We start from the raw sequence: 19951 nt of genomic DNA, 5'->3' as shown, positions 1-19951 counted from the left end.
CAATGTAGTGAGTGAATGAAGCCACACTGGATCCCTGAAAGCAAACAGCAATCCTGCAAATTCATTGTGGAACTGCACCTCTGCTTAGCATTAGTTACATTCCAGGCACGAAGGATTTAGCAGAAATGTTTTCCATGTGTCAAAATGACCTAGTCTGGAATTAACTATGCCGAGAGCTAGGCAAACAATATCATTTTGATATATTTTACAGTACATTATGAATTGAGATTTGGGGAAGAAAACAATCTTACTGACTCAATATGTAAAGTGTCAGTGTTGTCCACACACAAGAGAACATGAGATGACAGACACAGAACAGGCTCCATTTACATTTGTTTCAACTACTCCAACGTGACCACCCATTTGGAGAGGTTCGGAGTGGCAGAAGCAGATGAATTTTTATAACCGACACTGGGGACCCTGAACCTCCTCTAGAAGTAATGCGGGTATAAAATGCTTTCAGTATTTCCAAAATAACTTGAACATAAACTACTTAAAAAGATATTCTTTTACGTGAAAATCATAACAACTTTGAGAAGGATTATGAAAAATAATTTTCTAAATGGGATACAATGTCATTCTCAGAGGCTGTAAAGGACAGTTGGTTCAAAACTAACAGTGACTCATAATTCCGCACAATATCATTATTCCACAATGTTTACTGTATGCTACTATATATTATACATTGTTTTAGGAATGGGGGAAACAGCTGTGAGCAAGTGGAATATGGTAGATTTGTTATTGGCAAATTAAGGACTAGAAAATAGCTTTTTTTACCTTTGGGGTCAGGGAATTGTAGACAGGACATTTTCTTTCCTCTGAACTATGATTTATTGCCAAGTAAATCACATGACTACCATGCTCCCAATATTAATCCCTTCTCTCCCCAGATTCAGGTAACACACTTCAAACCTAAACATCTACTCCTCTGCTTAGAAGCCTTTATTGGGGCCCCATTTCCTTCCCAAATCAAGACCAAGCTTCTAGCTCTGGCTCTACCTTACCCTTCTGTCTCTACCCCCAACAGTGTATGAGCCTCACACTCTTTTCACTGAGATTTGCCTGCCAAGGCCCCTGAAGACTGGCCTACCTCCACCCCTTGGCATTTTCTATTCCTACCCATCTATCCTTTGAGGCTTAGCCCAAATTTGCTTCTCCCCTAGCCAGGACTCCCTCCCTTCTTCCCTCCTCTGCACACTTCGGTGCTACACCTGTCCCTGTCCTATGGGATTCTGTCTCACATTAGGGCTACTGTCTTCCACTAGACTGTGAACTCTAGCTGGAAAGAAATATCTTAAACGGGGCAGAGCCCACAGCCATACAAAAATACTTCTTTCTCTCTGGGAGCACCGGCCCTTGCCTCTTGGCCTGGCTAACTTCTACTCACCCCGCAGATCTCCATGTAGGTATCACCTCTTCTGGGAAGCCTTCCTCCATCTTCAGATCTGGATCATCTGCACCCTGACCCCCACCCTCAAGGTGCTGCCATGTTTTTAACCTGCCACAGTCTTCACCTGTCAATCTCCCTGCAGAAGTGCCATGGGGTGGGCATGGGATTAGGAGATTATTCATTCCTTGGTGCTGTATTTGTAGCACCTGGCACACAGTAGGTACTCAATAAATAGTTGATGAAGTAAGAACTAAGGGTTCAATACATGTTCAATGGATGTGGACACTCTCTCCCATTAGAACACGAAATCCATGAAAAGGAAGGCATTTGCCCTATATTTCTCTAGCACTGACACATGGGAAAAGCTGCACGCTCAGTAGATGCTGATAAACAAGCCCCAGACAGGAAATGCAGAGCGATGCCTTCAACTCCATCCTGTGTTTCCCACAGAGCTCAGACTTCTCAGCTCAGAACGTACCAGCTGCCCCCACTGTGTGCAGCCTTTGACGTCCTAGGTCCCAGCCCCGTGGGATGACTAAAGGGAATAAACACTGACTCCTCCCATCCCACGACTGGGCTCCAGATCCCCCAAACTACTACAGCGGGTGATACTGCAGCAGCCTGCACAGCAGATGTGGGCCTCCAGCCTCTCTGAAGCATCCTGCTCTTGTTCTGAATATAATCTCATCTTCCCTCCCACCCTCCCCTCCTGCCCAATCCCTCTCTCACTCCCTCCTTCCCCTCATCTTGGAGTCCACTACTATCTGACCTGTGCATAGCATTCCTGGGCTTTTAGGACTAGAAGAGAGCTTCGACACTACCTGGTCCACTCTCCCCACCCCCACCTCCTGTGTTATAGGTCGGGACCTCAAGGCCTACAGAGTGGAGATGCTGCTAATAACAAAGCTGGGACCAGGATGCAGGCCTCTTGATTTCTGGTCCAAGTGACTTCTGCATGGACATTAAAAGCTTCCTTACCGAGTTGTTTACGGTGGAAAGACGGCTACAGTGCATTGAAGCACCTTGCTAACAAGATGAATAAGGTGGTGTGTGTGTGCGTGCATGCATGTGTTTCCCAACACAAACCCCTCATGACCGGGAGACGCCTGTTTTCCCTGTACAGTAGCTGGCCCTCAATTAGACTTTCTAATTCAAAGGAACACCCCAAAACCTGCCCTCAACAAAGCACCAAGGACCTATACTTCCCTCCTGTGAATTTGGTCATAAGGAAAACATAAGAAAAAGAAAAAAGGGACCAGCAATCCCAAGCTGGGGACCCAGGGAGGAGAGGAGGCAGCTGCTGATGTCCTCCGAGCTCCTACTCACCCATCCCCTGGGGAACGGGTGGTATCAACAGTTCCCCTCCAACAAAGCACCTTCGGGCTCAGTCAGAGCAACAGGCAGGAATGTGAGCACGGTGATTTCGGCCACATTTGAATGCAGAACTCAAATCCTGCTGCAGTGAAGCTGGGTGGTGAGCACAGACCATTTGGAAACTGATGAGAGGTAGAGACGTTATCCATATTAAAGGGAAACTGGCTCTGCTTAGGGAACTGCCAGAAGTTTGAGGTATGCAGGGAGCCACGCTGTAAGTTTTGGGAAACCTGAACAAGTCTGTCTGGCTTTTCGGGGAATGGCTCAATTAAGATGGTGTGGAGGAGGTGGCCTGGGTTTCCCTTTCCTGAGGCTGCTGGTGAGTCAGCATAGAGGAAAGACAAGTTCTGACATTTCATGCAAAGGGGGAAATAAATCAGCACTTCTCTGAAAACAGCATCCATCCCTTACTGTTTCATCAGGACTGTGCCCTCTAAATAGCAGCAGCTTCTTGAGCATTTGAGTTCTGGCAGGAGTCTCTGACAATTTTCTTATACTCCTGCCCACATCTGCTTTGGACTCCTGACTGTCTGCCATGCTGGGAGAGGGGAAAGATCAGGACAAGAGCAGCATGTGAGAGAAGTACAATAGAAGGAAATACAGGGATCAGACAACCTTCCAGGGGCTGAGGAGCATTTCAACTGGGAAACATTCAGACACTGGACACTTGTACAATCATACAAACCTGCAACCCTAGGTAAGGCCCTTCTTGGGGGGGCCACTCATGTATAAAATGAGAGGGTTCTACTGGAACTCATCAATGAGTTCGGTAAAGTTGCAGAATACAAAATTAATATACAGGGGGCTTCCTTGGTGGCACAGTGGTTGGGAGTCCGCCTGCCAGTGCGGGGGGCACGGGTTCGGGCCCTGGTCTGGGAGGATCCCGCATGCCGCGGAGCAGCTGGGCCCGTGAGCCACAACTACTGAGCCTGCGCGTCTGGAGCCTGTGCTCCGCAACAGGAGAGGCCTCGATGGTGAGAGGCCCGCGCGCCGTGATGGGGAGTGGCTCCCGCTTGCCGCGGCTGGGCAGGGCCCTCGCGCGGAAGCGAAGACCAAACACAGCCATAAATAAATAAATAAAAATTAAAAAAAAAATTTAATATACAGAAGCTGGTTGCATTTCTTTATACTAACAACAAACTATCAGAAAGAAAAAGAAAACAATTCCATTTACAATCACATCAAAAAGAATAAAATACCTAGGAATAAGTCCAACTAAAGAGGTAAAAGACCTGTACTTGGAAAACTCTAAGACACTAATGAAAGAAATTGAAGAGGACACAAACAGATGGAAAGATATACCATGTTCACGGATTGGAAGAATTAATATTGCTAAAATGACTGTACTACCCAAGGCAATCTACAGATTCAGTGCAATCCCTATCAAATACCATTGGCATTTTTCACAGAGCTAGAAGAAATAATTCTAAATTTGTATGGAAACACAAAAGATCTTGAATAGCCAAAACAATCTTGAGAAAGAAGAACAAGCTGGAAGTATCATCCTCCTGATTTCAAAGTATACTACAGAGTTACAGTAATCAAAACAGTATGGTATTGGCATGCACGTGCACACATGCACATGCAAACACAGAGAAAAAAGGAAAAGAATAGAGAACCCAGAAATGAACCCATACTTCTATGAGCAGTTAATCTACGACAAAGGAGACGAGAATACACTAAGGAGAAAAGACAGCCTCTTCAATAAATGGTATTGGGGGGCTTCCCTGGTGGCGCAGTGGTTGAGAGTCTGCCTGCCAGTGCAGGGGACACGGGTTCGAGCCCTGGTCTGGGAAGATCCCGCATGCCACGGAGCAACTGGGCCCGTGAGCCACAATTGCTGAGCCTGCGCGTCTGGAGCCTGTGCTCCGCAACAAGAGAGGCCGCGATAGTGAGAGGCCCGTGCACCGCGATGAAGAGTGGTCCCCACTTGCCGCAACTGGAGAAAGCTCTCGCACAGAGACGAAGACTCAACACAGTCATAAATAAATAAATTCTAAAAAAAATAAATGGTATTGGGAAAACTAGACAGCTACATGCAATAGAACCAAACTGGCTACTCTCTCACATCATATACAAAAATAAACTAAAAAATGGATTAAAGACATAAATGTAAGACCTAAAACCATAAAACTCCTAGAAGAAAACATAAGTGGTAAGCTCTTTGACACTGGTCTTAGCGATATTTTTTTGGATGTGTCTCCTCAGGCAAGGGAAAAACAAAAAGCAAAAACCAACAAACGGGACCTAATCAAACATAAAAGCTTTTGCACAGCAAAGGAAACCATCAACAAAACAAGAAGGCCACCTACTGAATGGGAGAACATATTTGCACACAATATGGCTGACAAGTGGTTAATATCCAAAATATACAAAGAACTCATACGACTCAACATCAAAAAACCAAACAACCCTATTAAAAAATGGGCAGAGTACTTGAATAGACATTTTTCCAAAGACAACATACAGATGGCCAACAGGCATATGAAAAGATGCTCAACACTACTAACCATCATGGAAATGCAAATCAAAACCACAATGATGGGCTTCCCTGGTGGCGCAGTGGTTGAGAATCTGCCTGCCAATGCAGGGGACACGGGTTCGAGCCCTGGTCTGGGAAGATCCCACATGCCGCGGAGCAACTAGGACCGTGAGCCACAACTACTGAGCCTGCACGTCTGGAGCTTGTGTTCCGCAACAAGAGAGGCCGCAACAGTGAGAGGCCCGTGCACCAGGATGAAGAGTGGCCCCCACTTGCCGCAACTAGAGAAAGCCCTCGCACAGAAACGAAGACCCAACACAGCCAAAAATAAATAAATAAATAAATAAAGAAGCTTTCATTTAAAAAAAACAAAAAAACACAATGAGGTATCAGCTCATACCCATCAGAAGGGCTATCATCAAAAAGACCACAAATAAAAAACAAGTGCTGGTAAAGATGTGGAGAAAAGAGAACCCTTGTGCACTGCTGGTGAGAATGTAACTTGGTGTAGCCACTAAGGAAAATGATATGGAGGTTCCTCAAAAAATTAAAAGTAGAACTACCATATGATTCAGCAATTCCACTCCTGGGTATATATCAGAAGAAAATGAAAATGAAAATTAGAAAAAAATATATGCACCCCCATGTTCATTGTGGCATTATTTACAATAGCCAAGATATGGAAGCAATCTAAGTATCACAATGGAATATTAATCAGCCACAAAGAAGAATGAAATCTTGCCATTTGCAACCACGTGGATGGATACAGTCAATAACTATGTAATATCTTTGTATGGTGACATATCGTAAGTTGACATCATCAACTTTTCATGATGATTATTTTGAAATGTATAGAAACATCCAATCACAGTGTTGTGTAACAGGAACTAACGTAGTGTTGTAGGTCAATTATTCTTCAAAAACAAACAAACTCATAGAAAAAGAGATCAGATTTGTGGTTACCAGAGGTAGGGGCTAGGGGATAGGGGGATGGGGAATTGAATGAAGGTGGCCAAAAGGTACAAACTTCCAGTTATAAGATAAATAAGTACTAAGGATGTAATACACAACATGATAAATATAATTAACACTGCTGTACATTATATATGAAAGCTAACAAGAGAGTAAATCCTAAGAGTTCTCATCACAAGGAAAAAACTTTTTTCTATTTAATTTTGCATCTCTATGAGATGAGATGAGAGATGTTCACTAAACTTATTGCGATAATCATTTCACAATGTATGTAAGTCAAATCATTATGCTGTACACCTTAAACTTATACAGTGCTGTACATCAATTATATCTCAATAAAACTGGAAGGAAAACAAAAACAAAAAAATAACACTAAGAAATAAAACAAGAGGGTTAGTTCTGATACGTCTGCTCCAAGATCCCTGCTAGCTCTGACCCCTGGCAACTCAAGGTACTTCTGGTATAAGCTCCCTGAGAACAGGGAGCACAACTTCTTCACACCTGCACCCCAACACCCAGCCCTGCACCCAGCACGTGGCATAGGCAGAGCAGACAGTCAAGGTTTATGGAATGAATGGCATCATCACGTGTGCACTACACCTTGATGCTTGCCCTAGGAGAACATTAGCAGACACCCTCAGGAAAAAATGTGGACAAACCAATGAAGAGGGCTGGGTTGGGACTGACTTGATAAAAGTCAATACAGGGACTTCCCTGGTGGCGCAGTGGTTAAGAATCCACCTGCCAATGCAGGGGACACAGGTTCGAGCCCTGCTTCAGGAAGATCCCACATGCCGTGGAGCAACTAGGCCCGTACGCCACAACTACTGAGCCTGAGCTCTAGAGCCCGCGAGCCACAGCTACTGAGCCCACGTGCCACAACTACTGAAGCCCGCGTGCCTGGATCCCGTGCTCCGCAACAAGAGAAGCCACCGCAATGAGAAGCCCGCGCACCGCAACGAAGACCCAACTCAGCCAAAAATAAATAAATAAAATTAAGAAAAAAAAAAAAGTCAATCCAGAAGGCCCATGATCTGATAATTCTGAGAACAAGTGAGGTAAATAAAGCATGGTGAAATGAAAGCCAAGCGAGATCTACTCTGAAAAAATGCGAACTGTCCTGGGAGCCCCTTTTCTCCTATGTGAACCGAGAAACACGTGGAGGAAGGATGCAAGCCTTGTAACAATTCATTGTTACTTACAGTAAATGTGAGTTTGAAATTAACTTTCCTTCACTTGATTGCATTCTAGAAACGCATTTTTCTTACAGGCACTTCCATTAGAAGATGGCAGGTACGTTCTAGGACAAGGCTTCTCAAACTTTAATATGCATGCAAACCACATGGCAACCCTGTTAAAACCACATCCTGATTCTAGGTTTAGGCTGGGGCCTAAATCCTGCGTTACTGACACGCTCCCAGTGATGCCAGTGCTGCTGTCAGAGGACCACACTGTCAGTAGCAAGTTCTAACTGTGGTTGTCAAACTCGGCGGCAATTAGAATCTCTAGGGGAGCTTTACAAATTACGAACCCAATCCACAGAGATTCTGATTTAATTGGCATGAATGCAGCCTGGGCATCAGGAGTTTTTAAAGCTCCCCAGGTGGATTATATTATGCAGAAAAGTTTGGTGCCTGACAAGTAGTCCTCTATTTCCCTCTATCTGACACAGAAATAAGTGTCTCCCTCCAATTACTTCAAAAGCAGCGTTCTGAGGACCTAAAATGTAGTCTGTAAACAATCTATTCTCTTATCAAGGAAATCAGCTTATTAATAATACCCAGAGTTCCACTTAGATTCTAAGCATGGTTTAGCTTTAAAAAACCAGTTGAATTCTAGTCACTGGTTCAGTTCTACAACAGTTTCTATTGGTCTCTTCAAGGCCACGCCAGAGTGTATTAAATATTTAATCACTCATTCTACTGACAATGAGCTTACATTACTGATGCTAGCTTTGTGTGTGACTGGCACCCTTTCCAACTCAGGCCCCTGGCTGCCACCCTGACCCAGGGAAAGTTTGGAAGAGAACTACCTCTTCTTTAGGCTTTGCACAGAGTAGATTTCAGCGAGCAACTGGGAAGACACAGAAAGAACATTTCTGGATCACTGTTGTGTTTAAAGTAATTCCCAGAAAAACCAGGCATAGTATATACTGTAAACACAAAAACAGAGCCAAATACAAATCAAATTGAGATTACTGTATAGATTATTGTGGACTATTTACTCTCTGTTTTGTCAGGGAAAATAATAAAGACAAGACTCTGTACATAGACAATAAGTTCTCCATATTTTTCTAAACAGACATCACAAACAGTTTAGAACAATTTTCTTCTTATATATCTATGGTAAAAATACAATCAGGTAATTATTAGTAAATGAATAACACCCTGTAACAGATGTACACATCTCTCCATTTGGAAGGAGAATTTCTCCCACGTATATTATCTCCAGCAAAGAAAAGTGCCTCTTTTGTCCCGGGACTGTAGCTGATAGATCCTTCTACTTACCAGTATAGCTTGCAGAATAGTTGTTTGGATCTAAAAACTTCTTAACCAGCTCACAATTAGACAAGATATGATTTGTGGTGATAACGTTGAGATAGTTCTGAAGACCTTTCTGCCTCTCAGCTATGAACTCACGATCCATGTTACCAATCAATTTTTTGGGAGGAAGAGGTAGACTTAGGCCTGCAATCTTTAATTTAAAAAAAAAAAAAAGTATTATACTCATGTCATCCCCAAATAAGATACATTATCAGAATCCTGAGCCATCATATTTCATTAGGTCTAAGGCATTTTAGGATGCATCCTAATTTGTCATACTATAAAAATGTGAAAAACCGTAACAACTGAGAATTGATAAAATGCTTTATTCAGCGTAGCAACTTTAAAACTTAATTTTGTAATGTGGTTTTCTTTTTATCAAACATATACATGAACATCACTTCAAGAGTCAAACAGTTCTTTTTTTATTATTACTAGCAGTCCCACAGTGCTCCTACCACCCCCCCAACAGGTGACATATCCATTCCCCACTCCCCAGAGGCAGTCACATTCAACTCTTTCAGCTGATCTTCTGGAATAGGGGAATGTTCACATTGTTATGTCTTGATTTTTCACTTTTATGCATTATCTGTAAGTTTCTAATTATGGAAGATTAGGATTAAGTTCTCTTTCACCATCCTAATCTCATTCCATACACGTTCTATTACTACTCCTTCCAATATAGTGATGTTATAATTTTATTTAGTGCAATATTCATATTTACATTAGGTAAATGATATTCACAACTGAGCCAAAGAGCATGCTTATTATTCCTTTCTGTCAATTAGTAGTCTTTTTAAGTTTTCTATTCAACTCCAAACTCTCCGCCTAAGCCTTTTCTCAACACACTCAGACACAAAGATGTATCAACTTTATCTTCTTGAGGAGTACCTTCCAGAACCCACCAACCTGCTCCAAGCAGGACTGGTGGTCCCTAAACCTGCTGCAAAGCTGGCATCCTGGGACCTCCCTTCACCATCATGCTGGAGAAGCTTTTGTCCTTTATCCTGCCGAACCCCATTTCTATATCCATACCTGCCCTTTTCTTAGATAATTCCCTGACTTTGGGTGGAGATACCCTGTGTCAGCTTCCTAAAAAGGGAGTAAGGGAGATAAATTTTTTGAAACCTTGCATGTTAAAAAATGTCTTTATTCTACCCTCACACTTGATTGATAACGAGTCTTGATATGGAATTCTAAGTTGGAAATATATTTCTTCCTCAGAATTTTTAGGAGCTACATTATTGTCTTTTAGTTTCTGCTGCTGCTGTTAAAGGTTCAAGCAGTAGATTCTTGATTCTGGTTTTTTTTCTCTCCCTGGAAGCTTTTAGGATCTTCTCTTTGACCTCGGTTTGTGAATTCCATGTGCCTTTATAAGGCTCTATTTTCATTCTCTGTGCTGAGTACTCAGCCCTTTCAATCTAGAAACTAATATTCTTACATTCTTTGGTATTTTCTTGTATTAGGTCATTATTTCTTCCCCTCCATTCCCTTTGCTTTCTGTTTCTAGAACTCCTGTTTTCCAATGTTGGACTTTCTGGACTGGTCCTCTATTCTTATCTTTTCCCTCCCATTTTCCACCTATGTTAAACATTTTCTCCCTGGGATATTTCCTCTATCTTTCAGCCCTTCTAAAGAGTTTTCATTCCTACTATTATCTTTTTTACTTCTAAATACTTTTCTTTCCTTAATAGCATCCTGATGTAATAATGTAATGTAATTTTTCATCTCTCTGAGATTATAAAAGACAATTTTTCTAAGAACCTGTGACCTCACTGTCTTTAGCTCTTTCCTCTTAGGCTGGACAGATCCTCCCAAAAGAATTTTCCAGTCTCCTGCCTGGAGGGTCTATGCCTGACTGCCAGTATTCTGGGAGCTGAAAGGAAGAAGAGGGCTTGGCTGGGGGCAGGGGTGGGGAGTAGTCAGGTCTCCTGTTTGTTATGTAAATTTTCCAACTATGCCTGCATTCTCCAGTCCAAAGACTGTTCTACCCTCTCCAGGGAATAAACTCAGTTTTTCTACTGGAGGGAGAAGAGCAGCCATAAGTTGCTCAGATGGGGAGATTTGGTGATCTGACTGCTTAAACATACTTTCAACTCCTGATTTTAGCTTGACCTCAGCCCAGGCTGCAGGCAGCAGCTGGTGCTGTCACTTGCTAAATCTTTGGAGGTTCTGTGGTATAAACTGGGACCCAGTGGGGTTAGCCACCCTCACTGCCATCTCAGAATTCTGCCTTCCCATATCTGCTTAATTAGTTAGCTCTCATCCATTGGATTTTCAGTTTCAAATGTTTTTGTTGTAGTTTTCTCCTCTCCTATTCTATTTGTCCTTGAGGGTGTGTGTGTGTGTATAAGATCAATTTACTGTCGTTTTAGAGTGGCTTCGGGAGAGCGGAAAAGTAAATGCGGGTGCTCAATCTATCATTTTCCAGATCATTTAAAACTTTATGAGTCCCAGGCTTCCCTGGTGGCGCAGTGGTTAAGAATCCACCTGCCAACGCAGGGGAAAAGGGTTCGATCCCTGGTCCGGGAAGATCCCACACGCCGTGGAGCAACTAAGCCCGTGCGCCACAACTACTGAGCCTGCGCTCTAGAGCCTGCGAGCCACAACTACTGAAGCCCAGGCGCCTAGAGCCCATGCTCCGCAACAAGAGAAGCCACCATGATGAGAAGCCCGCTCACCGCAACGAAGAGTAGCCCCCGCTCGCCGCAACTAGAGAAAGCCTGCGCACAGGAACCAAGACCCAATGCAGCCAAAAATAAAATTAAATAAATAAATTTATTTAAAAAAACCAAAAAACAAAAAAGCTTTATAAGTCCTTTTTCTTTTTTGGCCACACCGAGAGGCATGCAGGATCGTAGATCCCCAACCAGGGATCGAATCTGGGCCCTTGGCAGTGAAAGCACGGAGCCCTAACCACTGGACTGACAGGTAATTCCCTATGAATCTATTTTTTAAACTTAAAAAAACAAAGTATCAGATTGGTATCTTAATGAGCAAAACTGCTTTGAAAGAGCACTGCTAGTCTACACTTGTACGTAGATTAGAGCTGTCCAAGTGGCATGTGTACTGATCAAGGGGAAGGTCTAAAGAGAAGGGCATCTTGAATTCAGACAAGCATGTCATCTAAATCACCCATGTGAACGAACCTAACTTAGCCTGTTCCACTCTGTTGTATTTTTCAAACAATGCTGAAGACCTTGAACTTGATATTGGGCAAGATGAAAAGGTTGGCTGACAATTCTAAATTGCCTATTTCTCCAACATATTTATGAAAACATGTCAGAACATACTTAGAGTGAATTTTCAACCATGGCAAAATTCATTGCCAGATGACACACTTCAATTTCAGGTTGTTTTCCTCACTCATACAATTAGGCTTTATCTAACAGCAGTTCCTTTATTAGCTAAATACAAAGCATACTTATGAAGAAAGCACATCACTCAGCTAGCACACATCCAAGCCAATCGTTTTATTATTATTTTTGTTCAGGAGCATTGAGTAATACAGGGGAATCAAAGGTAATATATTACTGAAAACATAACTGATTTCTTTTAAAAACTCCTTTACTAAGTTGCAGGATATAATCTCATTTGTGTGTGTATGTATGTGTGTGTGTATAAGCCCAGGCATATAGTTATATATGCACCAAAAATGTCTGAAAGGACTCACACTACCTGCTTGAGAATAGCTACCTCTGGGAGTGGGTTGGTGAACTAATTTTTATTTCTATACTATGAAATGTTACATTTCTCATTTACTACTTTTTTCAATTAAAAAAAAGAAAGAAACAAACCCTTTTGCTCATCAAAGTGATCATATACACAACAACGATTTTTTTTTAAATTACTATCAGCCAATATCAGCACATTTTCCTGTACTACCTGCCCAAGAGCAGACCCAGCTGAACCTCACATCACTCGGAATGGACAGTCACATCTGACAACATCGGATTCAAACCCCAACAGGGCTATTTTTTTGGGGGGGGGGGGCTGTTTTTCATTCATGAATTTGATAAGCTATCTGTTTCACACTTTGTGGCCTCCAAGCTTGAACCAATCTTTTTTTTCATGCTTCATTTCTCTTTAGGAAAATGTATTGATCTTCCCAGACATCCCATCAGCTCTTCCAAATCAACAGGTGAAACAGAGTTCTTTGCCAACAGCTGTGATTAGAGTGTCCCTGCCATGTCAGTCTGCTAGACAGATGGGAGGTGTTTTCCTGCCCTGGTTTAAGATCTCACAATAAATATTCCTAAAAGTATTAAAACCATGCTGTGTGTGTTATTTTAAAATCTTGCCTTTGAGGGACTTCCCTGGTGGTCCAGTGGTTAAGACTCTGTGCTCCCAATTCAGGGGCCCCGGGTTCGATCCCTGGTCAGGGAACTAGATCCCGCATGCTGCAACTAAGAGCCCACATGCCACAACTAAAAAGATCCCGCATGCCACAATGAAGATCCCGCATGTGGCAACTAAAAGATCCTGCATGCCGCAACAAAGATCCCGTGTGCCGCAATTAAGACCTGGCGCAGCCAAATAAATATATTTTTTAAAAGTTCACTAAAAAATAAATAAATAAATAAAAATAAAATAAAATAAAATCTTGCCTTTGAAAGGAGATTAACATTCAAGAGAAACTTCTCTTTCAGCTTCCTCCCAGAATTTCTCAAATGCTTACCAGTCACAGAATATAAAATTCAGAACTCCCATGACTAATTAGAAAGGAGGGAGAGAGAGTACTAGCACATAAAGTGATGAAGCCACTCAGTCAGTGATTTCCTAGACACCTCCACAGGGATGGCTTCAAGCCAATCATCCCATTTTTTATTGTTCCCTCTTCAACGTGCCCTATGGATTCCCTTCTTGAGTTCCTTGTATAAAGGAAAAGAGAACAAGAAGGCTAGCAGAGAAGTCCCCAAAATTCCTCCATTCATAACACCTGCAGAGTGACAAAGCAAAGGGGGGATAACAGCCAAACTGGGGTCTGGAGCCCATAATCTGACCCATGCTAGCCTAGCAGAAGCTTCTAAATTCCATGACAAACTCTATCAGTTTCAAGAAAACTAGCTTTTTGTCTGGAGGAAAAACCTTCTAACTCTGAATCTACTAGTCTCTCATTTCTGTTATCAGACCTTAACGATCTGCAAATTGTCTTCAACTACATTCTGGGGAGTATTCTAGGGAGTTCTAAGCTCTCAACAGACCCTAATTTGTCCCCATTTCCCCCCAGTGTTCAGTAGAGTCTCTCCTACGTCAACAATGGGCAGTACAACCAAATTACAAAATATCTGTGCTACAACAGACCTGAGAAGACATCTGGTTCAACCCCTTGGCTTCAGATGGGGAGAGTGAGGATAGAGAGAGGAAGTAACTGAGCCCAGGTCTCAGTGCTGGTAAGGGGCAGAGGCTGGGTCCCATGCCAAGTCTGAGGGTTCCCTGCCAGTTCCCATCACTGCAGCTCCTTCTTCTTTTTCTGTGTCGCGTGCTATCTCCCTAGATGGTCACCAATTTGATGGTGCCTTTAAAATAAGGTGGTGATTTTTCTTCACTGTTACCACAAGATATGCTCACTATAAAAAGTTGGGAAAGTACAGCTTTTTTTGTTTTTCTACTTACATAGCTTGCATGTGTTTTCTTGTACCGAACTTGGAAAGTACAGAACAGTATAAAGAACCAGAAAAAAACATAACCCATAAGCCTCCCACCTGGGGATCCCCATTGTTAACATTTTGGCATATTTCCTTCCAACCTTTTTTTCTAAACATTTCGATGTAATTATTATATTGCATGTATAATTTTACATCCTGCTTTTTTTTTTTTTTTTTTTTTTTGCTTAGGTATGTTTCCTATTGGACTCAGACAACTCTGCATATGTGTATTGTATTTCTCTTTTTTCAGCAGGAACTCATTTATCTGTCAGAAGGGTAATCAGACACTGAAATTCATGGTCACAGTTTTATTCTGTGGTTTTGGAATCTTTTTGGTCTGTTTTATGGAGGTTGTTTTGAAATTATTTTGTTGCCAAAAAGCTGTATGTGCTTTCTTCTGTTTGTTTACTTGGATCCAGAAAAACCTCCCACTGAAGTGCTGTCTGGCCATATCCTGCCCAGCACAAGCCAACATCAATACATGTGGATATTTGCATTTGAAATAAGATGCACAGTGAAAGTACCCATTTTAAAAAGGAAAATTACACTGATGCAAAAATAAAATTCTATTATATTAAAAAGGCTATAATTGAATAGTCATGGAGATTGAACTTTATATCCCCAAAGAAAGAACAAATAGGGAATAAAACCCTCCTCCCCACCCCCCATTCTTGAGGGCTAGGCCTAGGCAATTTCAATTTCAGAAGTATTTTTCCATGATTCTAACTCAGCCGTGGCTGAACGGCACTGTACAAAATCACTCCCCCTTCTGGGACTTCCCTGGTGGCGCAGTGGTTAAGAATCCGCCTGCCAATGCAGGGGACATGGGTTTGAGCCCTGGTCCGGGAAGATCCCACATGCTGTGGAGCAACTAAGCCCGCGAGCTACAACTACTGAGCCGATGTGCCACAACTACTGAAGCCCGCGCGCCTAGAGCCCACGCACCGCAACAAAGAGAAGCCACCGCTTGCCTCAACTAGAGAAAGCCCGTGCACAGCAACGAAGACCCAACGCAGTCAAAAATTAAAAAATTAAATAAATTTATTTTTTTTTAAATGTAGACAGACAACATGTGTGAAATGCATGACCATATGTCAATTACAAGAAGGTCTGCAGATACTCAGGCCAGTTCTACTGGAAGGAAAATAAGGCATTCATGCTTTCAGCAGTGTTGTAAATAATGTGAAAGTCTGGACTCTACAAATGCTATTTTTCCAAAGTCTGGTCAATAAAAAATGGCCTTTTGAAGGAAAGAAAGCATTACGCTGCTTCCCAGGCAGCAGTCCTCCTGACCTTTGTGGACAGGATCAGAGGTCACTCAGAATGAGTGATGATGGCCAGTTCACCTCCCAGCTGGGCTGGTCGTAAGCCAAGCACTCTGGCTCAAGGGTTTATGCTACCAATCAAAGCTGAGATATGATACAAGCCCAGTGGTCTTCAATAACCCATGGCCCCTGAAGACCAATCTACCAGGTGAAGACATAGGTGGTATTGCCAGTACCTACGGTGCTAACACTTCTCTAGGACCCTTCAATCATTATCAGCCCTAGCTTTGTTTCCAGCCCATCCCTCTTTCCATTATGGCCACCAAGTTACAAACATTTAAATCAAAGGGATTTAGAAATACATATTTAAGAGAAAAAAGTTACACTGAGGGACTTCCCTGGTGGCGCAGTAATTAAGAATCTGCCTGCCAATGCAGGGGACATGGGTTCTATCCCTTGTCCAGGAAGATCCCACATGCCGCAGAGCAACCAAGCCCGTGCACCACAACTACTGAGCCCGCGTGCCACAACTACTGAAGCTCGCATGCCCTAGAGCCCGTGCTCCACAACAAGAGTAGCCACTGCAATGAGAAGCCTGCACACCGCAACGAAGAGTAACCCCCGCGCACAGCAACGAAGACCCAATGCAGCCAAAAAATAAATTTAAAAAGTAAAAAAAAAAAAAAAAAAAAAAAAAAAGTTACACTGAAAAAGGCTGAGTCTCTAGTTACTGCTGAGTGTTGTTGATCTGCAATGCCGACTATGCAGCCTTGTTTAAGAGAGTCTGAGCGTCCCAGCTCTCAGTGAACAACTCTAGCAATCCATTTAGTCATTCCTAACCTGCGAAAAGGAGGTAACACACAGCATCCCATGATTGTGGTAAGGACGCAGTCTGGCACAAAGGTGCCCAGCTGCAAGGTGACTATTATAAATGATATTTATTCCCCAAAGTTTATTTTTAGAGTCACACATCATCTGTTTAAAGTATGAGCTTATCTCCTTTGCTAGGGAAATTTGCTAATTTCTTGTTCCTAATATTGTTGTTTCCAACTAGTTTCCAAGATACCCCAAGCAATAAATGTGTGTCGTTGGTGTTTTAAAATAATTACCTGCAAGCTGTTGTTCAGCAAATCAAAGTCACTGTATCTCCTAACAATCTGTAAGAAATAAAAGTGGTGTTTTGATTCAGCAAAGACCATCAATTTTCATTTCCCTATTTAATATTTATTGGCATTTTAGAGCCAAGGCACTTGCATTAAGGGTAGCAGGGCTTACATACCTGGTGCTTAACTTGCTTAACTCAGCAGCCCCAGAAAACAGACCAAGCAGTGCCCCAGAGTTGGCTGGGCTGTGGGAAACTGGTTAATGCTAGCCAAATTCGCAAGATGCCGACAAGTAAGAAAGAATGATGATGTATTTGTTTCCAGGGTGAATAGCCCTTTAAGTTTTTTTTTTTTTTTATTAACCAGGCACCTAGAAAGATGAATTAATGATTTACAAAAAAAAAAAAGTTTTAGTGAATATGAAATTAAAGTTAAAGCATGTGGACAGTCTGGAGGCCATTTCATCCTTGCCCTGGATAAAACTTCCCCCATTTGAGATCCAACCAGTCTAGAGACTGGATGCATCTGCAGGCAGAGAGGTCACACCGCTCTCTGATTCCCCGTTTCCCCTCTTGGCCAACAGCCCACATCCACTGTGTATGCATTCTTTCTTAGTTATGTTGATGCCATTGGTTAGGCCATAGCCAAATTCCACTAGCTCTTCAGTCTCTGGGGAAGGAAGTTATTTTGCTTTCAAAAAGTTTTTTCAATCTTTATTGATGATTCTCAAATATTAGTGTGCATAAGAATTACCTGGAGATCACCTAGGAATTCAGGAATTTAAGGAGGTTAAGTATCTACATTTTTGTTAAGTATCCCCCAGGACTCTAAAGCACTGGATCTAGAAGACTACATCAAGGGTTGATTTTTCTGGCAGGACGTTGCCCTTGGGCCTGTTTGACATATATACATCAGAAAGTTAAACATGAGGCCATCCCTGATAAGTGCAAAGGAGCAAAAGGTAGCACAATAGTTAACCACAGAGAATGTGCAAATTCCAACCCTGTTCTGGCAGGGATATAAGCGTGACCTTGGACCAGTTACTTACCTTTTGAATGTAAAATGGGGCTAATACTATCACACAGAACTGGCTTTAAAGGGCTAAGTGAATTAATGTGCCTAACAATAAATGCTCAACTGATGTTAAATATTATAATTATTCCAACAAAAAGCAGTTTGAATTTTCAGGCAAAGAAAAGACCAAGTATGGGTCACTGAGGTCAAAGACTGCTTAAGGTGAGAGGTAAGGTTCAACCTGGGCTATGAAGGACAAGGTAAGATTTTTGGAAGACAGGAGGGTCATTGTAATTACTAAAACAGGAAAGAAATGGTCCCTGTACTGAATTCAGCCACCCTCTGCAAGTCAACTGGGATGGGAAGCACCTCTAGATCTATATAGTTAAGTTCTGCCTCTCTGAGGCCACCTGTGAGGAAAGCAGGCCCTGGGGCTGTAAGCAGATCCTTACCTATGGTCAGTGCGGGAACTAGCACTAGAAATTGTCCATGACCGGACTTGGGAGTCCATGAAATGCACAATGTCCAGGGCAGTGTCTCACCCTTCTACCTGGTGGACTGAACGTTAACCTGCCTCACCCAAACCATGGCTTCAGGGAAGGAGGTTTGAATTACTAGGAACAAAACAAGTAATTTGCCTACCCCACTTACTCTGTGTCCAGCTGGAGAACAAATTACTACTCTCTGTAGTAACATCATACACGAATTAAACCAAACAACTGGGAACATAAAAGCCTTTTATAATACATATGTTAGAGCTAAACGTTTATATCTAAAAGACATATGATTAATATAGTTTTTACAGATTTTTAGATGCCCCAAGTCAGAATTTTGTTTAAACATTTTTCTAAAGAAAAAAAAAAAAAAAAAAAAAGCTTACCTGCCAGCTATTTTCTACAGAAATTCCTCTTTGTACCCGAATGATATATTCCTAAAAAAGAAGGGGAAAAGAGCCTCAATTACAAAACACCCAAATCATGCAGCTATATGGATGGACCTAGAGATTATCATACTAAGTGAAGTAAGTCAGACAGAGAGAAACAAATATCATAAGATATCACTTATATGTGGAATCTAAAAAAAAAAATTATACAAATGAACTTATTTACAAAACAGAAATAGACTCACAGATATAAAAAATAAACTTATGGTTACCAAAGGGGAAAGTGGGGGCCGGGGGGGAGGGATAAATTAGGAGTTTGGGATTAAAATATACACATTACTATATATAAAATAGATAACTAACAAGGACCTACTGTACAGCACAGGGAACTATACTCAATATCTTATAATAACCTATAATGGAAAAGAATCTAAAAAAGAATACATATCTGAATCACTCTGCTGTACACCTGAAATTAATACAACATTGTAAATCAACTGTTTTAATAAAAACAAATTTTTAATAAGAAACAAAACAGAACAAAAAAACCACCCAAATCAGAGGATCAAAAATATTAAGTGAAAGCATCAGGTAAAGTAGACTTCAGAGCAAAGACTACTAGAAACAGAGAGGGACATAAAGATACAAGGGTAATCTCGCAGCAAGACATAACAATCTTAAATGTGTGTGCACCAAATACCAGAGCTGCAAAATATGTGAAGGAAAAACTGATAGAACTGGAAGAAGAAATAGATGAATCCATGATTACAGTTGGAGACTTCAACACCCCTCTCTCAGCAATTGATAGAACAACTAAAGAGAAAACCAGTAAGGATATAGACGAATTCAACAATACCATTATTGATGAAAAATTAATCAATAAGATTAATAATCTTACTGAATATTAATTAATAATTAATAACCAATTAATCTAAGAAAGAAATGAAAACTTTTATTCGAGCCAACCTGGGGGCTATAACCCAGGAGACAGTCTTTCAGAAAGCTCTGAGGACTGTTCCGCCTGTTAGAGGTCAAAGCACAGTTATGTAAGTTTTTAAGACAAATGGTTATACATCAAATGACATATCAACAGTTTACACAATCCAGATCTGCACGTACAAAGCAAGTCGTGGGTCATGGTGGTGACCCTTTGCGAGATTAAGAAGGAATGTTATCTCCTAAGGAGGTCTAGTTAATGCAACCACACAATACATACTAAAAGGGAGGGAGGAAACCTAAATGGGCCGAGAAAAATTTTATGTTTGAATTTTTCTTGT

The 19951-nt window shown here is 41.7% G+C and overlaps 1 protein-coding gene across 5 annotated transcripts in view; it reads right to left on the bottom strand.

Annotated features, from left to right (window-relative positions):
* Positions 1-19951, bottom strand: part of PXK (PX domain containing serine/threonine kinase like) — a 76120-nt gene that overhangs the window by 32884 nt on the left and 23285 nt on the right. For 4 of the 5 annotated variants that reach the window (XM_059940045.1, XM_059940042.1, XM_059940046.1 and 1 more), the window contains exons 2-4: positions 18672-18722; positions 16784-16831; positions 8726-8912 (exon numbers count right to left, since the gene is read on the bottom strand). In XM_059940045.1, coding sequence (XP_059796028.1) covers positions 8726-8912; positions 16784-16831; positions 18672-18722 — 286 coding nt within the window. Of the gene's footprint in view, positions 1-8725; positions 8913-16783; positions 16832-16953; positions 16973-18671; positions 18723-19951 lie in introns of those variants that run through there. The other variant, XM_059940044.1, reaches the window with a different exon arrangement.

This window comes from Balaenoptera ricei, chromosome 11 (assembly GCF_028023285.1).
Source record: "Balaenoptera ricei isolate mBalRic1 chromosome 11, mBalRic1.hap2, whole genome shotgun sequence".
Classification (NCBI taxonomy): Eukaryota; Metazoa; Chordata; class Mammalia; order Artiodactyla; family Balaenopteridae; genus Balaenoptera; species Balaenoptera ricei.
The sequence above is the reverse complement of the archived record's forward strand: the minus strand, read 5'-3'. Positions and strand labels throughout refer to the sequence as shown.